Here is a 17829-nt window from a genome sequence, read left to right as displayed (position 1 = left end):
GAATTGAATGTTGTCAGAATATGAATTTCCAACATTTTAGAGAGAGATGGTGTGATAAGAAGCATTCTTCAATGGCATCCACTAAACTATGAGTATTTATCACAACGTGAATTTATAAGCTAAGTAGTAGTCTAGAAAAAAATTCTCTATCACTGTTGTATACACCTCATTGTGACACAATAACTGTATACAGTCACGACATGAAAGTTTTACTCCTAGTACACACATTTTGATAATTCCAAAAATGATACACATGATACAGACAGGAACCCTAACTTCACCGAAAGGAAAATACCATGCCATACAATTGATTTCCAACCCCATTTTTTCTAAGTTTGTTGACACCTCCACCAAGGAGCTCTAGCCTCAAAAGTGTGCTTGCCATCATCCCATGATATCTGACATGCTTGAAGACCGATAGCAACACTAGGTTCCTTTCCATGCTGTGCAGCCCACTCTGTGACATCTACTGCTTTATCATTTTCACTGGTATACTGTTTCTTATATTTGCCAAAGGGGTTCAGCCCAGGACTTGCCATCTCTGCAATTGCAGCTGGCATGTACATGGAATCACCCACTATAGGTGCACCACAGGCTGCCAATTGCGCTCGAATCTGCATCATAAATGTAGTTATTTCCCAATTACATCTTGTTAAATATCTTCGTTATATCACATCTCACAATCTTGAGAGTTTGTTATGGTACAAAGTTTGTACTGTCATACAAACACATATGATGGTGAAGAATATACCCTAGTAGTGGAAAAGTGAACTTATCAACATCCAAGGGCTAAAAATGTGAAAATGTGTTTGTATGTCATACATTGTTAGTATGGTAGAATTTCCCCTCATTTAGATCAAAAGATAGTTTTATCCAGAAGATACAATTAAGAAACCATATCTCAGGGATTGCAGATAAACAAACTGAGCCAATGATCATCATCTTACTCCAAATCAGAGTGGGAAATAAATATGATATTAATTAGATTCATATATTTGAATAATATTTTGCTCCTAACCTGATGAGTCCGCCCAGTCAAAAGGTTGATTTTACACTCATATGCATAATCTTTTGAAGGCCACCCACAGTCTTCAACACAATATTTCTCTTCGATGGCAACATTTGGCCAGGGAACCTCCTCGCATTCCATTACCTCAAGTTGACACAAAAGCCACCCTTCAATGAAATCTGCACACATGACACACCACAACTTTTTGAGCTTCAGCCAGTTCCCAATTAAGCATAGAAGTTGCATAAATTATATTTTCATTAATTGAGCTTGTGAAGAAAATATCTCTGAAGTTGTAGCTACCATGTCACAGTAAGTAATACTGTAATAGAAAGCCTTATACCACGGTTGGCGTGAATTCAAATTTACTTTAGTCTTTTGAACAACATTTGGAAAAAAGACAATAAACTATAATCCTAAAACTGTTTGTATACATCGGTTATGTCCTGTATAATTGAATAACCACACCGAATGCCTGTGATAAGAAAGTAATGGTTTTCGAATTGTACTTGCACATACTGAATATATTTAAAATACAAAACAAATCTCCATGCACTGCTTGAAATAGACTACTACCTTCAGAAATGAGTCTTGGAGCCATGTTAATTGGACGCATGTAGTGAGTAATTCTACCAATTGGTACAGGAGCAGCGGCAAGAGCTAGATAAAGCTTCTTCACTTTTTTCTCCTAGGTATGAGAAAAGAAAATTATAACTTAATGACCATAGGAGACAAGAGCTCCGGGTTGGACCACAGCAATAACTAATAAGGAACAGAGTTATCGGAGTCTGCCATCCCAGTAATTAAGGCTACTTCAATCTAATGTGTACCAATGCATGAAGTTGCAAAACTTACTCTGATTTTCCCATGAAAAACTGAGCAATACTCCTTGCTCCTAGCTAAGACAACACTGTAAGTGAGCTAGAAGTTAGAACTTAGTAGCACTACCCTCTATGTCTCAACAACAAGGACAACAGCTAATATAATATACAATACCATCCTTCTGTACAATTATCAATCTGATGTGTAGTCATGAGGGGGGTTGTTAGGCCCAAGGCACGGGTGGCAAAGGTTGCACAGCTTTCTTCGATGTTGTCTGTAGTTCCCCCTACCTGTCAAAACATTTAATAATTCCAGAGAAACGACATTGAATGGATAAAATTCCATAAAGTATGTTTCTATAGTGATACATACTGTTGTACCAGCAGGTTTGTCCAAAACCACAAAGGTTTTAGTTACAGCTATAATTCTTGATTTCCAGTCAATTTCATAGCACCTGATCAAAAATCTAATGTGAGCAAGAATAACACTAAAATGATTGGTAAAGGCCTGTCAAAATATTTTGTATTACCTAGGAAAACGTTTTGGGTGTACATGCACACGTAAGTATGTTCCAGCTTCAACAAATTGGTCTCCATGTGTTATCCGGAAAGTCTTCTGCGCTTCTCTTACAGTTTTTCCTTTGATGGAAGCTCTATTTTTCAGTACTGATGGTGCTGTAACTTCTTTAAATACCCTGATTTGCTCTGGGGTTGCAGTTGGAGGAGGCTTTGGACATACGAGGGCATAATATACAGCTCCAAAATGAATGAGATCTGCAACAAACCTTCAAAGAATGAAATTTTTTCCATTTATCACCCCAACTTGATAATGACAGAGATCGTATGCCATAAATCAATTAAAAAACAATGAGAAGACAAAAGGGCAGCACTCACGGATGAGGAAGATCCAGAGCTTTACAGATATATTCTAGAACAGGCCCCCCTTCTGAAACAACCAAGTGCTCAACTCTTGGTGGTCCATTGTCTGAGGGACATGGAAGCAAGCGAGTATATTCAGGGTGGCTGAAAGAAGATATAGCATCAAATTGAGCAAACCAAAAGTGTAGGCACCAAAAGGTAAGATATAAAGAATGTATAGTCTATTAGTCTCACATTGATTAGGAAGAAAGGATAGAAGTGAAAGATGTATCATTACATACCATTTAAACTAGTAAAGATTACCAAATTAGTAGTAAACTTCCATTCAGCAGGAAACAACAAAATGAACTCTGAGCTTTCCTTAAGATTTTTTTTAGCAAACAAAAACTTTGCAAACAGAGCAATTAGTTAAAACATCAACATATAAGCAGTAAATATGGATTTTTTTTCTTTTTCTTTTTTGACATTATCATAAACCAAAAAGAAAAATGTGTATTCCCAAACAATAAAGATTCAAACTTTCATTTTCGTCTTCTTTTGCTTTTCTCAGTTTCTTCTGTAACCAGTCACAGTGCAACCAAATTTCGACGAGTTTAGCTAAACTTTCATTTTCAACAAAAAATTAAGCCAAAGTCTCAGACACCCAAAAACCAAAAAGCATTAAATTTGGAAAATTTTGAAGTACCCATTTACAGATGAAGCAGTAGCTGGGTGGGTAACGTCTTGCTTCAAGGATTCACATGCGAACGTTCTTTTTTCTGAACTCCGAGAAAACCAAGCCACCTTAACATGCTTGTACTTGTTGGAGTGTTCACCGAGAGCAACATTGGTGAGTGCTAACGTGCGCACAAGGGCCACTGGCGCACTGAAGCTCCGGCAACCATTGGCCAAAATTGAGGACAAACTCACTGACCCCATCATCTTCATTCGGCGCCTGAAGCTGAAAGTAGAGCTACTACTCCACCCAAAATTTGAGGTGAGGTTTAACTGAGATTTTGATGTCAGAAATTCGGCTACGAGTCGGGTTTATATCATGGGTCGGGTGAAATTTCGGTGGGCAAGGGCAAGCCCATTAACAATGATGTGATATCTTGACCCAATGAAAGTCTCTGTTTGTTTTTGTGCCTCGATCAATGCGTATATCATAGAAATCCACTATATCTGCCTATCTGGGTCATAAAAGTCCTCGTGATTATGTGACTTGTGTCATGGTGGATTAAGCTACACACAACACACCACAAAAAATAACTAGTAGGGTGTAGGAACCAAGACATAGAGAGAAAGAAAAGCATGGAGGGTTGGGTGTCAATGCCAAAGGTGGAACTTCATGCTCATCTCAATGGATCCATTAGAGACTCCACTTTACTGTTAGCTCTCTCTCTCTCTCTCTCTCTCTCTCTCTCTCTCTCTCTCTCTCTCTCTCTAACACCCTCTTGTAGTGGGTTATTTGCTGTTTTAAGCTTTGCTTTGTTTTTAGGAAGTATAATCTATTGTAGGTTTTGTTTTTTGGCTACAGAGAACTTGCGAGAGTTTTGGGTGAGAAGGGTGTCATAGTTTTCTCAGATCTGGAGCATGTTATACTGAAAGGTAATGCCCGTTTTCTTGTTTTTCATTGCTTATTGTTGTGTTTGGTTGCTGAGAAAACGTAGGAAAGAAACTCAATTACGGGTATTTATCTTTCCAAACTTTTTTCAAATTTTCTTGCCTGGGTCTGAAGCCTCAACTAAGGGTCTAATATCATATCAATTAAAGATTGGAAATGATTTTATTTCTTGTTTTTTCAGTTCATTTGTACTTAAACATATGTTTGTTGACAGTTTATTTTCAGTATTTTCTTCCTGGCCAAAAAAAAAATTCAGTATTTTCTTGAATCTTAATGTTGGAACTCTATCTATTCTTGGACTCAGATGATCGTTCTTTAAGCGAAGTGTTCAGGTTGTTTGACTTGATCCACATTCTTACTACCGACCACAAAATTATCACAAGAATTACCAAAGAAGTATGATAACTTTCCAATTTATGTAATCTTTAGTTCCAACACTTCAATGTGGATACTTGATATTACATTTTCTCCCAAAACAGGTTGTTGAAGATTTTGCTTCAGAGAATGTTGTGTATCTGGAGCTAAGAACAACTCCTAAGGTGATTTACTTAAACAAGCTAAGTGTGGGATGAATTATTCCTTCTAAAATGACATTTATTATATATTTGATTGATGAAGAAAATGATGGGTTTCATTCTATACAGAGAAATGATTCCATAGGAATGAGCAAACGCTCTTACTTGGAAGCAGTTTTGGAGGGTATAAAGGCTGTCAGTACAGTTGATGTTGATGTTGGCAGCCCCAAGAACTCTCCACCTATAAATGATACATGTAATGGAAGTACAAGAAAAAAGATTTATGTTAGACTTCTCTTGAGCATTGACCGTCGGGAAACCACAGAGGCTGCAATGGAAACTGTATGTCATGAAAATGCATTCTTTGAAGAAATATTTGAAAGCGTGTTTGTTTTAATGGACATTGCATTTGATTCTTTTCTCACTTACTGTAGGTGAATCTTGCACTGGAAATGAGAGATTTAGGGGTAGTTGGTATTGACCTATCTGGAAATCCGATTGTGGGAGAATGGTACTTAATCAACATCCCGAGTTCGTCGCAGAAGAGTATTTCATTTTATAAGTACAGTAATGATATAGTCCTATATGTATTGTTTCTGTGGCAGGATTACATTTTTGCCAGCATTAAAATTTGCTAGAGAGCAGGGTCTTTATATAACCCTTCATTGCGGAGAGGTGTGTTTGTTCTTCTAATTCTTACAGCTTGTGCCATTATAATTCCCCTGATTAATTTATTTCTTTAAGCGCTTGTAGGTGCGTAATCCAAAGGAGATACGAGCAATGCTAGATTTTCTACCACAGAGGATTGGCCATGCCTGTTGCTTTGAAGAAGAGGAATGGAAAAGGTTGAAATCTTTAAATATTCCGGTGAGATGTTTGTGCAACCAGTCATTCTCTTGATAACCTTGATTAGAACAGAATTCTAAATAAGTCCTTTTGACTGCCATTATGCCAAGGAGAAGTCCAAAGTATGATTGGTCTGGTGGATTTACAAGTTCAATCTTCAAATATTCTTATTGATGATGATAATGAGATTTAGACATCAAAGGCTGTGTTAGTATTTCCAAATAGGGCACTGAATTTCTGGTCAGTTCCATCTCCTGCTTATACACATGATGAGGAAGAACCATAGACAACATCTTTTAGTTTGCTCTTGTGCAACAATGTACACCATCTTTTATGCCCTTGTTTTTATGTTCATTGGTGTGACTTATACATTGTTACCTTAAAAGTGTTAGCTTTATAGTTTAAGTAGATTTGATATCTTTTCTGTATCTTTATTGTTGTTTGCATTTGCTTTTTTCAGGTTGAGATTTGTTTGACATCCAACATCAGGACTAATACAATTCCTTCATTTGATGTGCATCACTTTGGTTAGGTCTCCTGTTTCTATTATGGCTTAAAATCTAAAGTCAAAACAACTTACAAAACTGTTCAATTTCCTCTCTCCTAAGCAAGCATCTAAAGTAATTTCTTGGTGGTTGGAGCCTATGCTTTTCTTTACTACAGATGAACTTTGAAGTCTCTTGTAACAATATTTATTTGGTGATGCAGCTGATCTGTATAATGCAAAACATCCTTTAGTCATCTGCACTGATGATTCCGGGGTGTTTTCTACCAGTCTTTCCAACGAGTACTGCATTGCTGCTTCTGCATTTGGTAGGTCTGATGTCACTGGTGCATGTATTGTAAATTAGACTGGATAGCTAACAATTGCAGCCTTTTTCTTGACTTCTCAGGTCTTGGAAGGAGGGAAATATTTCAGCTAACAAGAAATGCGATTGATTTTATATTTGCTGATGATGGGGTGAAGGGAGAATTAAAGGAGATTCTTAATTCTGCTGAAACCAAGATTGATCAATGATTACCATCAGCATTTAAGGGGCATGCATAACTGCTCATAGTATGGTTGTTCAAGCACTACAATTATAATGTTTGAGCAGCAAATATCATATTTCAATTGTGTCTGGACTACGCTGGCGTTTGACTTTGCAGATTTGTTAGCTGAATCATGCATGTCAAGTGCCCTGGATGCCCCCATAGATGATTTTTAGAGTAGAAGTAAGTTATTAAAATGTCCTAGGGAACTCAGAAGTAGCAAGTCGACCAGGGCCTCCAATTCTTTCAGGCATATGGTCAAGTGTTATCAAAATCTTTAAAATGATTCTTTCTTTTGCAATCGTGATTGAATATAACAAACTTCATGACAGAAGTTTCATATAACAATTTATTTCTCATGTTTGGAAATGGTGCTTCTGATGACGCCTAGGCTAAAAAATGAGTGTGATGTTGGTGGTCATTATGCGACTTGGGTATTGCCACATGATTGGAATTTCATCATCATGTGGACTGAATGATGGGTATCCTTTACCAAAAGAAAGCGACATTTGGACGCATAAAAAATCCTAGGCACATCTTACTATCTTAGTCTATGTTACAAGTAGGTATAAAATTTTGATCAGGATCAGTGATTTACTACTGAGAGAGGTAAGATTATGTGATAAGAGAATGTACGAAGTTTCCCCAGGAGGATTCCTAATTGCCCATGTTGAATTTGTAAGCAAAAGGTTTGTCTGAAATCTGAATTGGTCAATGATATCTAACATTCAAGGGGTATTGCCGGTAGACACAAGTTAAGTTGGTTCACTTGATCGTGTATTGACCAACTAATTATTGATTTAGTGGTATATTTTTCAGAATGTTTGATGAGGTTTTAAGTTCGAAAGTTCCTTAACTACAAGAGTTCCAGAATAGATTCTGTTACCCAAAAGAACATACATTTTTGTTTTACTTTTAAGGACACAAAGTAACACCGATAGATCGGTGTTTCATGTCAATAGCTTCGGGCTTCACATCGATCAATTGACGATTCCCAACTAGCTGCAATTAATTGTATTGACCAACTAATTATTGATTTAGTGGTATCTTTTTCAAAATGTTTAAAGAGGTTTTAAGTTTGAAAGTTTCATTTACTACATAACACCGATCAATCGGTGCTTCATGTCAATAGTTTCGCGCTTTACGTCGATTTCCAACTACAAGTGCAACTGCAATTATAGTTACACTTATTATCTTCAATGAAAAACAACCAGTAAATCCATAAAACATATTTAAACACACTAAAAAAACTCTAGTCATATTAAGATTCAAATAGAAAATAAAAGAAAAAAATGTTGTAATTGTAGCTACAGTTGCCAACAATAGGCAGTGTAAGGACATGCGCTTGACGCATGCGAAAATTCATTGATATTATTGAATTTAGTTGTCCATGTCCTTAAAGCTAACAAATCAAATTTAGGTCATTTTGAGTAATTTTATGAAATGTCACATGTCATGTCCAAGAGAGTAATAAATTAAAGTTCGAATTATCTCCTTCTAAATAAATAAAAGAGAAAATTACAATTTAGTACCTTAACTTTACATGTTATTTAAATTTAGTACCCCAATTTTGAAAACTTGCAAAAAAGTACCTCAACTTTCATTTTGTGTCAAAATAGTACCTCCGTTAGTTTTTCTGTAAAATAAACCGTTATCTGCTGACGTGACAAGGGTATTTTTATCTTTTTCTCCAAATTAAAAAAATAATAATATTTTTAAAAAATTTTGAATAAAAAATTTCATAAAACAAAAAAAAAACCTTTCCCCAGCCATGCCCCACGCCCATCCCACCCTCCCTTCCTCGCCCCCCACCCAGCCCCTTCCCTTCCCTCCCCTCCCCTCCCCTCCCCTACCCCTCATCCCTTACCAGCCCCTCACTCCCTCTCCCCCTCCCCGCCCCACCCAGCCAGCCCCCAGCCAACCTCCCCATCTCCCTGTCCCGACCCACCCTCTCCCCGACCCCAGTCCTGTCGCACCCCCTCCCACAGCCTCAACCCTGTCGCGCCCCCTCCCCACCAGCCCCAGCACCGTCGCACCCCCCAGCCCTAGCCCCAGCCCCAGCCCTCGTCGCACCCCAGCCCCAACCCCTCCCCGCCCCGCCCCCACCCATCCATCCCCTCCCCTCCCCTCCCCTCCCCTTCCCGCCCCCACCCAACCCTCCCTCAGCCATCCCCTCCCCTTCCTGCCATCCTCCCCCCTCTCCATGCTCGACCCACCACCAATCCTAACCCCCTCACCCCTTACCCAACCCCCGAGCCTTCCCCTGCCCATCTCTCCCCCCAATTGGTTTTTTAAAATTTTTAAAAGTTTTAATTATTTTAGAAATTTTTTTATTCAAAATTTTTTTAAAATATTATTATTTTTAAAATTTGGAGAAAAAGACGAAAATATCTCTGCCACGTCAGCAGACAACGGTTTATTTGACAGAAAAACTAACGAAGGTACTATATTGACACAAAATGAAAGTTGAGGTACTTTTTTGTAAATTTTCAAAGTTGGAGTACTAAATTGAAACAACATGTAAAGTTGAGGTACTCAATTGTAATTTGTTATAAATAAAAATAACTTAATCAATGTACTGAACTAACTAAAAGAAGTAGAGAAAAATTTATTAAATATAAGAAACAAAAATACATCATCTTACCATTAAAACCCCGTTTATAACTTCATTTGATGGCTGCCTTGCTTCTTCCCTAAATTGGGAGATTGCGATTTATCATTTGATAAATATATATAAAAATGACAGGATATAAATGTGAAACGATAAAACGAAACATGTACGACTTCATTCCATTATTAAAACGACGCCGCTTCACAGATACAAAATACCAGACGAAAGAGGGAAAATAAAAATAAAAAAACAGAATCGGAATATGTATATATTCCTTCAGTTTGTTTCAGTTCCACATTTGTCTGCCTCTCTGTGTAAAACTCCGAAGCTCGCATAGAGACAGAGCCTTCTCTTCCTTCTCTCCCGCCATTAATCCCAATTTTCTTCCTCCAAAAAACCCTAACATCTAAACCCCCATTTCTCATCCAAATCTTCACAATGACCCATAAATCCCATCTCATGCACACATAAGCATGACCACGATCACGCTGTGAAAACCAAATGCCCACTCCAGCTGAGCTCCCTAGTTGCGATTGCATTGATTTTGAACCCTAATTTTGATTTCAATCACAATGTCTTGGGGATTGGGCTGGAAGCGGCCCTCGGACATCTTCCATCTCGCGCTCACCTACGGCACGGAGGAGCCGGCGGCGGCGAGCTTGGACCGCACGTCGTCGTCGTCGTCTTCGGCAGTGTCGCTGGATCAGGAATTGGGTTTTCAGATCGACTTGGAGTGGTCGGCCGGAGACGACGAGGACCAGGTGGCGCTGAGGCTCCAGTCGCAGCTAATGGTGGCTCTGCCGATGCCGCAGGACACGGTGGTTGTTGAATTGAGGGCCGTGGAAAAAGAGGAGGAGGACGCCGAGGCAGCGACCAATGTCGGTGTGGATATGAGGGTGGTGAGGCGGAGAGAGCCGTTGCGAGCCGTGACCATGACCAAGACAGCCGGCTCCGGCCAGCAGAGCGATGGCACTGGGGTCTTGACTCGCTTGCTGCGCTCCAATTTCACATCGTCAATGCCTGCACTTTCCGACGGGGTGGTGGGTTGCGGTGTGCATTGGCAGTGCGTCACCTTGGTCAGTCTCCGTGGTTGTGGGTTGTCGGTGAGTCTTTCTTTTAATCCTTGTTGATGACTACTGATAACGGTTTTTTGGTCATTATTGTATTTTTTTTAATGTTTTGCATAAATATGTAAGCGATCTATTAGGCTATTATTGAATTCTTTGTGGTTATTGAAAAAAAAATGGCATGGAGTTTTTGCTCATGAATTTACCTATTTGGTTTAGCTATAATGTTAGACTCGCCAATATACATGTCAGTGTCTTACCTATTAAAAATATGTTGAAAATATATGTCAATGAAGTCTAGAGTGGGATCAGATTTGAATAAATAAAATACTGCCACATGAATTTGGTGAGTGTAGTAGTGCTCTTGGTTTAGGTTTTATTAATTTTGAGCAGAACTAGAACATGAGTTTCTATTCCAAACTTTGTAGTACTTGTTTTTCTAATAATAGCAAGCTCCATTCGTTTGCTAACTGTATTTTTAGACCACAGCTAGTTGGTGCTGTACGTGCAGTAGTATGCTTTTGTTTTTCAGTTGAGTTAAAAATGATTAGGGAGAGTAATTTGCTTTTTAGTGATAAATTGAGATGAGTTGTGAGTTTTTATCTCTGTTGCTTGCATACCACTCACAGGTATTCCCGGTAGAGCTAACTCGACTGCCTCTTCTTGAGAAGCTATACCTTGATAACAATAAGCTGACACTTTTACCTTCTGAGCTTGGTGAGTTGAGAACCTTAAAAGTGCTCAGGGTTGACTACAACATGCTGGTTTCAGTACCTGGTAAGTTCCAAATCACTTTGTAAATTTATTCAGCATTATCTCATGACTCTTGAATCAAATCAAGTTCAGATGGAGCAGCAGAACTAAATTCTTGGAGGATCATTGATGTATTCATTTGTTTGATTTTTGTTGGACTTGTAAGCAGTAGAACTGAGACAGTGCGTTGGATTAGTGGAACTTTCATTGGAACACAATAAGCTTATTCGGCCTCTCCTTGATTTCAGGTCATTTCATAAGCACTTCAACATATTTAATTAGTATAGACTTTCTTTCCACTATTAATTTCAGCCATGCTTGTCAAGCCTATGATTTTCTTAGGGTCTAATGGTTCCCTCCAGTTTTATGGCAGGGCTATGGCTGAGCTACGGGTTCTTAGGCTATTTGGAAACCCTCTTGAATTTCTTCCTGAAATCTTGCCACTCCACAAACTTCATCATTTGTCTCTTGCAAATATCAGGATTGTGGCAGATGACAATTTGAGATCATTGAATGTGCAGATAGAGGTAGTGATTAATGCAATATCTGTAGAATTTTTTTGGCTTTAAAATTTTTCATTTCAGACTACATATTCTTAAAAAAAAATGGTGGAATTGCAGATGGAAAACAGTTCTTATTTTGGTGCATCTAGGCATAAGCTAAGTGCCTTTTTCTCCCTTATATTCCGTTTTTCTTCATGTCATCACCCTTTACTAGCATCTGCACTAGCAAAGATAATACAAGACCAAGGGAACCGCGTAGTCGTCGGTAAAGATGAGAATGCAGTGCGGCAGCTTATAAGTATGATAAGTAGTGACAACCGTCATGTGGTATGTTGGTTAGCTGTCCTGAAAAAGGTTTTACTTGCTTATGTACTCTTATGTTGCATACTGCTTAAGAGTTCCAACTTCTGGCAGGTTGAACAAGCATGTTCTGCTCTTTCATCTCTTGCTGCAGATGTTTCAGTTGCCATGCAATTGATGAAATCTGACATCATGCAACCCATTGAAACAGTACTGAAATCCGTTCCCCATGAGGAAGTAATTTCTGTATTGCAAGTTGTGGTGAAGTTGGCTTTTGCATCTGATGCCGTAGCTCAGAAGATGCTGACCAAGGATGTATTGAAGTCATTAAAAGTGTTATGTGCCCACAAAACCCCAGAGGCAAGTTCTCTACTTTTTCCATTAGACACTGTTTTTCATACTTGTATAGTGTTGTCAATTAATTTTAGGTTTTTCTTTCATTAGGTGCAAAGGTTAGCTTTGTTAGCAGTGGGAAATTTGGCCTTCTGTTTGGAGAATCGCCGTCTTCTGGTTGCTTCTGAAAGTTTGTGTGAACTTCTCATGCGCTTGACCGGTTCAGCTGAGCCATGTGTGAATAAAGCTGCAGCTCGTGCTTTGGCAATTCTTGGTTTGTCTCTTGGGTTTTTTTTTTTTTTTTTTTTTTTGCGGTTTTAGATTCTTAGCTTATAGGCTTGGTTCATGCCATGCCTTTTTTAGGGGAGAATGGAAATCTACGACGTGCCATAAGGGGGAGACAGGTGCCAAAGAAAGGACTGCGCATACTCTCAATGGATGGTGGCGGTATGAAAGGTCTGGCAACTGTGCAAATTCTGAAAGCAATTGAGAAGGGAACTGGAAAACAGATACATGAGTTGTTTGACCTTGTATGTGGCACATCAACGGGTGGCATGCTTGCTGTTGCCCTCGGCATTCAGCTAATGTCATTAGATCAGTGTGAAGAAATATACAAAAACCTTGGTGAGTATGCTGTATTAGGAATGATTCTGCACAAAGCATTTCTCATTGATCAATTTATTTATCAGTTCTGATATCATAATTTGCAGGAAAACTTGTCTTTGCTGAACCTGCACCCAAGGACAATGAAGCTGCATCTTGGAGAGAGAAGTTGGATCAGCTCTATAAAAGTTCATCGCAGAGTTTTAGAGTTGTTGTACATGGATCTAAAGTATGTTTTAATGCTTTGTTTGTAAATTCCATTAAATATGCCTTTTATTTCCATACTGTTTTGTACTTTTTGTTGTATAGAAGTGCATATATTTTTCTTGTAAAGTGGTCTCTCTTATTATATTATTTTTTTCTTTTTTGGTACAATCATGATTTTCTAGTCTGTTGTTTACCTCTTAGATTCTAGAAAGAATAGAATTTTATAATTAGCAAAGTATTTAGTTGAACAAGTCTAAACATTAAAGCAATAATTTTTTTGTATGCTGTTGAAAGGATAGCTATAACATATTGCCTTGCAGCATAGTGCAGATCATTTTGAGAGATTGTTGAAGGAAATGTGTGCTGATGAGGATGGAGATCTGTTGATAGAGTCCGCAGTGAAAAACATTCCCAAAGTTTTTGTTGTATCAACTTTGGTGAGCGCAATGCCAGCTCAGCCTTTCATATTCCGGAATTATCAGGTTTGAGACCAGTTCCTTTAATATGGAAACATCATCACTTCACTGTTGAGATATTAACTTGGTACTTTGTTGCATATTATCTTTCTTGAACTCAATTTCTAGTACCCTGTGGGAACGCCAGAAGTGCCCCTTGCAATTTCAGAGAGTTCAGGAATCACTGTGCAAGGAGCACCTACTGTGGGTGCTCAAGTTGGCTATCAGCGCAGTGCTTTTATAGGAAGTTGTAAGCATGAAATATGGCAAGCTATAAGAGCATCATCTGCTGCACCATATTATCTTGATGATTTCTCAGATGGTATTCTCTTTTGTACTTGCGGAAATTTTCTCATCTCTAGGCACTTAGGGATTACGTTGAGCATGTGCACATATTACCTTTTTTCTTGGTGCTAATTTTTTTAATATGTTTAAATCCTACAATTTATATAGATGTAAATCGTTGGCAAGATGGTGCAATAGTGGCAAACAATCCTACGATATTTTCCATTAGAGAAGCACAACTTTTATGGCCTGACACGAGGATTGACTGCCTAGTTTCCATTGGCTGTGGTTCTGTTCCAACAAAGGTAAACCATAACCTTTCCTTTGTTTTTGAAGAGTTAATTATGAAATTCTGGCCTTATTGGACAGGTTTGAACTTTGCTGACCAGTTATGGCATTTCATAATCACTGTAATCTTGAAAATCTCCAACACTCTAGTCAAATGTTTCTTTGAAAACCCTTGATATCATTCAGGGAAAGCTTGTTGGTGATATGTATACATTTTCTAATTTTCAAGATTTTCTTTGAAGAATATGTTTTGTCTTTGCATGCCTCTTACTTTCTATGCTCTTTAAGAGCAACAAAGGTTTAGTTTAGCTTTATAGGAGTCTTGCTGGAGCTTTCCTATTGAGCAAGATCATTATGGGATAAAGGGTCAGCATGGTGGTGCAGGCAATAGATCTGGATATGTATGTTGTTCTTCTGCACCTGGTAGCTTGTCCTGATGCTTTCCTGGTCATAACACCATTCAAGTGCTAAAATTGAGGTTCTGAGAACCCTTATATTGCATTAGTATTATTTTTGGCGAGTATATATTATTGGAACTTGGAACTTGGAACTTGGAAGTTCTCATTTTAGCCGAGTTATTTTCAAGCAGCATAGAGAAAACAGTTATGAACATTATATTGGAGAACTTTTGGAATTCTAAGAAATGCATAGCTCTACTTATTTTGATGTGCTAACTAAATATAAGTGAATAACATTGTAGCTGGAAATCATTCTAATATTACAGATTATTTTGTGCAAACATTTAAGAGTCATATCTCTGCTTTATCGATTCATACCAAATCTGCTAGTGTAGGTGAGAAAAGGTGGTTGGCGTTATCTGGATACTGGGCAAGTATTGATAGAAAGTGCGTGCTCTGTGGAACGGGTGGAGGAAGCTTTAAGCACATTGCTACCCATGCTCCCTGGAATACAATATTTTCGGTTTAATCCAGGTATGTGTCAAGTCTGAAGTAATATAACGTCTACAGGAACTAATTCTCAATAGGCACTTTCTATGTTTTGCGCCTGCAGTTGATGAACGCTGTGATATGGAATTGGATGAGACTGATCCAGCAGTCTGGCTGAAATTGGAAGCTGCAGTTGAGGAATATATTCAGAAAAATTCTTCTGCATTTAAGGATGTCTGTGAGAGACTACTTCTGCCATTCCAACATGATGAGAAGTCGTCAGAGAATTTGAGATCTCAGCATTTCCCCAAGGAAAAGGCCTCAAATGCGGGTATTGATGCTGACATTATTTCTTTCTATGCATTGTTAGTTTTTGTACAATTTTTCTAAAACTTTAAATTCTATCGGTACTTTGCTGTAGTGGATGAAAGAAGCCCATCTCTAGGTTGGAGGCGTACTGTACTACTTGTTGAAGCTTCACATAGCCCCAATTCTGGTCGATTTTTGAACCATGCTCATGCACTTGAGTCATTTTGTGCCCGTAATGGAATACAGTTATCCCTAATGCAAGAAGTACCAGGGTTTGCAAAAACGGGGCAAACAACAACATTCCCAACACCATTTACATCACCGTTGTTTACTGGAAGCGTTCCATCAAGTCCACTTTTCTACAGTCCTGATTTTGGGCCACAGAGGGCTGGACGAATTGATATGGTCCCACCTCTAAGCTTAGATGGTCAATCTGGAAAAGGAGCTGTATCACCACCACAGTCTCCTTTAGGACCTAGACAGCTTTCTTTACCTGCCCAGTCATTGCATGAGAAGTTACTGAATTCGCAACAAGTGGGCATTGTACATTTGGCCCTTCAAAATGACTCACTTGGCTCAATATTAAGGTCAATACTGCTGCGGGTTGATTTGTTATATTTACAATATTTAATTTCAGTCTTCGTTCTAATTTGCCAGCTTTTTATTTCTGTAGTTGGCAGAATGATGTATTTGTGGTTGCTGAACCTGGAGAGCTTGCAGATAAGTTTCTGCAGAGTGTTAAATTGAGCTTGTTATCAGTGATGCGAAGCCGCTGCAGGAAGGCTGCATCATCTCTCCCCAATATTTCAACTATTTCTGATTTGGTTGCAAGTAGACCATACTTCCAAATTGGAGGCATTGTTCACCGTTATATGGGACGCCAAACCCAAGTATGTTAAGCGTTATTACCATTATTTTTGCTACTTACCGGAAGTTGCCAAACTATTAATTCTGGTTTTGTTGTATGATGGCATTGTTTTGAAGGTTCTGGAAGATGGCCAAGAAATTGGTGCGTATTTGTTTCGTAGAACTGTCCCTTCTATCCATTTAACACCTGATGATGTTCGTTGGATGGTACGGTATCATCTCTCCATTTAACACCCTTCTCCCTCAAAATGTCGTGGAGCTTCATATTGACTGATACTATCCAACTACCTAACTCTTGTCTTGTGGTTAATATATCTTTACCATAATTTCACTTTAGAAATTATATTATATATAACAATTACTATGACTTAAATATTTTAACATAAGATGATTTCCATTAAGTTAAACAAGTATTGATATAGAATGTCATATGGAATCCCTATGAACAGGGCCGTCAGAACTTGAATCAAATATGGATAGAAATTGAAATGAAACTTTGGGAAACAGAAAAACTGAACATAGTAAAATTTTTTAGGTACTACCATTGCACCGGTAATATGTATGATACATAGGCTGTGAAAACCAAAGTTATGGAAGTTGGAGCTCACTGCAATTTCTTAAGTTTGAAACTGAAAGCAAAGATCTGATTTTTTTTTTCTTTTTGTCAAATTTAAAATTTAGACTACCCTAAACTATAGTAGAGATCTCTCTTTTCAAGAAGAGGTTGCTATTTATTTGGAGCATTTGCCCTTTGTTATGCTAAATGTGCAATATGGGCACATGAACTAACTGATAATTGATGCTTTATGTGTGTGATAACTCTAGGTTGGAGCTTGGAGAGACAGGATCATTATTTGTACAGGAGCATATGGGCCCATGCCAGCTTTGATTAAAGCATTTATAGACTCCGGAGCCAAAGCTGTTATATGTTCTTCAGCTCAGCCCTCAGAAACACAGCTGACAACATCCCATGGACCTGGGGAGTTCGGTGTTTTTGAAAATGGGAAGTTTGAGATCGGTGAAGAAGAGGCTGAAGATGAAGTTGAAGATGAGGAGGCTGAACCCGTCAGTCCGGTGAGTGATTGGGAAGATAGTGAAAATGGGGACCGCTCTATAGGTTCTTGGGATGATAATGAGGAAGAAGTGTCACAATTTGTCTGTCAATTGTATGACTCACTGTTCCGAGAGGGTGCGAGTGTGGATGTTGCTCTACGACATGCTCTTGCCTCACATCGGAAGCTGAGGTATTCATGCCATCTCCCCAATATACACTAGAATGTTAACTAAATCTCATACAGGAAAATGAAAAATTAAAACAAAAAGCTTAGGAAAAAAAGAAAAGAGAATAAGAACATAGATGAGCTAGTGAATATTAAGAAAATAAGAGGGAACTTCCAATTTTGAGGCTACAAACTGAAAAGAAAAAAGAAATGTTGTTTGTTAGTTGTTGGATGAATGAGTACAGTGTTCTGCATTTATAATATGTATATGGGCTCAAATTTTCTCATTTCCCCTTCTTTATGATATCTCTTTTGCCAAATTTTCACTTCTATTTATGACAACTTTTCTGTTTCTTCATTAAGTACTGGTTTCTTCAAATAAATTAACGTAGAAACTACGTGGCTGCAAACATCCTCTTAGGACTAATGCTTTATG

The 17829-nt window shown here is 38.3% G+C and overlaps 3 protein-coding genes across 5 annotated transcripts; 2 read left to right on the top strand and 1 right to left on the bottom strand.

The window, feature by feature from the left end:
* Nucleotides 1-74: 74 nt before the first annotated feature.
* Nucleotides 75-3785, bottom strand: LOC147298583 (RNA pseudouridine synthase 6, chloroplastic-like). The gene is made up of 9 exons (XM_086252310.1): nucleotides 3395-3785; nucleotides 2725-2853; nucleotides 2361-2615; nucleotides 2204-2285; nucleotides 2006-2121; nucleotides 1865-1919; nucleotides 1586-1697; nucleotides 1019-1188; nucleotides 75-614 (listed from the first exon to the last, which is right to left on the bottom strand). The coding sequence occupies exons 1-9, from the start codon at nucleotides 3634-3636 to the stop codon at nucleotides 330-332; spliced, it is 1446 nt and encodes a 481-aa protein (XP_086108436.1). The 5' UTR covers nucleotides 3637-3785; the 3' UTR covers nucleotides 75-329.
* Nucleotides 3786-3860: 75 nt separating this feature from the next.
* Nucleotides 3861-7057, top strand: LOC147298582 (adenosine/AMP deaminase family protein). Its single transcript, XM_086252321.1, has 11 exons — nucleotides 3861-4076; nucleotides 4226-4296; nucleotides 4617-4708; nucleotides 4792-4851; nucleotides 4957-5169; nucleotides 5262-5338; nucleotides 5433-5502; nucleotides 5581-5694; nucleotides 6134-6200; nucleotides 6382-6486; nucleotides 6567-7057. The coding sequence occupies exons 1-11, from the start codon at nucleotides 4000-4002 to the stop codon at nucleotides 6689-6691; spliced, it is 1071 nt and encodes a 356-aa protein (XP_086108447.1). The 5' UTR covers nucleotides 3861-3999; the 3' UTR covers nucleotides 6692-7057.
* A 2578-nt stretch (nucleotides 7058-9635) lies between these two features.
* On the top strand, nucleotides 9636-17680 carry LOC147298581 (phospholipase A I-like protein). Of its 3 annotated transcripts, none has more exons than XM_086239305.1 (18): nucleotides 9636-10419; nucleotides 11013-11160; nucleotides 11306-11384; nucleotides 11510-11663; nucleotides 11757-11966; nucleotides 12054-12299; nucleotides 12384-12546; nucleotides 12636-12896; nucleotides 12983-13104; nucleotides 13403-13564; nucleotides 13667-13859; nucleotides 13991-14127; nucleotides 14904-15042; nucleotides 15122-15328; nucleotides 15419-15893; nucleotides 15980-16196; nucleotides 16291-16380; nucleotides 16999-17680. In XM_086239305.1, exons 1-18 carry the CDS (start codon nucleotides 9889-9891, stop codon nucleotides 17446-17448), a joined length of 3984 nt encoding a protein of 1327 aa, XP_086095431.1. In that variant the 5' UTR covers nucleotides 9636-9888; the 3' UTR covers nucleotides 17449-17680. The 3 variants fall into 3 exon arrangements, with proteins under 3 accessions (XP_086095431.1, XP_086095439.1, XP_086095445.1); XM_086239313.1 differs by having other exon boundaries at nucleotides 16291-16315; nucleotides 16999-17215; XM_086239319.1 differs by lacking the exon at nucleotides 9636-10419 and having other exon boundaries at nucleotides 11146-11160; nucleotides 11499-11663.
* Nucleotides 17681-17829: the final 149 nt, after the last annotated feature.

This window comes from Dryas octopetala, chromosome 1 (assembly GCF_963921425.1).
Source record: "Dryas octopetala chromosome 1, drDryOcto1.1, whole genome shotgun sequence".
In the NCBI taxonomy this organism is placed as follows: domain Eukaryota; kingdom Viridiplantae; phylum Streptophyta; class Magnoliopsida; order Rosales; family Rosaceae; genus Dryas; species Dryas octopetala.
This window is presented reverse-complemented; position numbering and strand designations above follow the sequence as displayed.

Bases quoted from the DNA above. Each gene is read 5' to 3' on its own strand.
- LOC147298583 (XM_086252310.1), bottom strand. From the start codon at position 3,636: ATGAAGATGATGGGGTCAGTGAGTTTGTCCTCAATTTTGGCCAATGGT. The intron at 1,920-2,005 runs GTATTGTATATT...GCTCACTTACAG, and splicing joins GATAATTGTACAGAAGGATG to TGTTGTCTTAGCTAGGAGCA. The intron at 1,698-1,864 runs GTAAGTTTTGCA...TCTCATACCTAG, and splicing joins TTTTTCATGGGAAAATCAGA to GAGAAAAAAGTGAAGAAGCT.
- LOC147298582 (XM_086252321.1), top strand. From the start codon at position 4,000: ATGGAGGGTTGGGTGTCAATGCCAAAGGTGGAACTTCATGCTCATCTC. The intron at 4,297-4,616 runs GTAATGCCCGTT...TCTTGGACTCAG, and splicing joins GGAGCATGTTATACTGAAAG to ATGATCGTTCTTTAAGCGAA. The intron at 5,695-6,133 runs GTGAGATGTTTG...TGCTTTTTTCAG, and splicing joins TGAAATCTTTAAATATTCCG to GTTGAGATTTGTTTGACATC.
- LOC147298581 (XM_086239305.1), top strand. From the start codon at position 9,889: ATGTCTTGGGGATTGGGCTGGAAGCGGCCCTCGGACATCTTCCATCTC. The intron at 13,105-13,402 runs GTATGTTTTAAT...ATTGCCTTGCAG, and splicing joins TTGTTGTACATGGATCTAAA to CATAGTGCAGATCATTTTGA. The intron at 15,894-15,979 runs GTCAATACTGCT...TTATTTCTGTAG, and splicing joins TCACTTGGCTCAATATTAAG to TTGGCAGAATGATGTATTTG.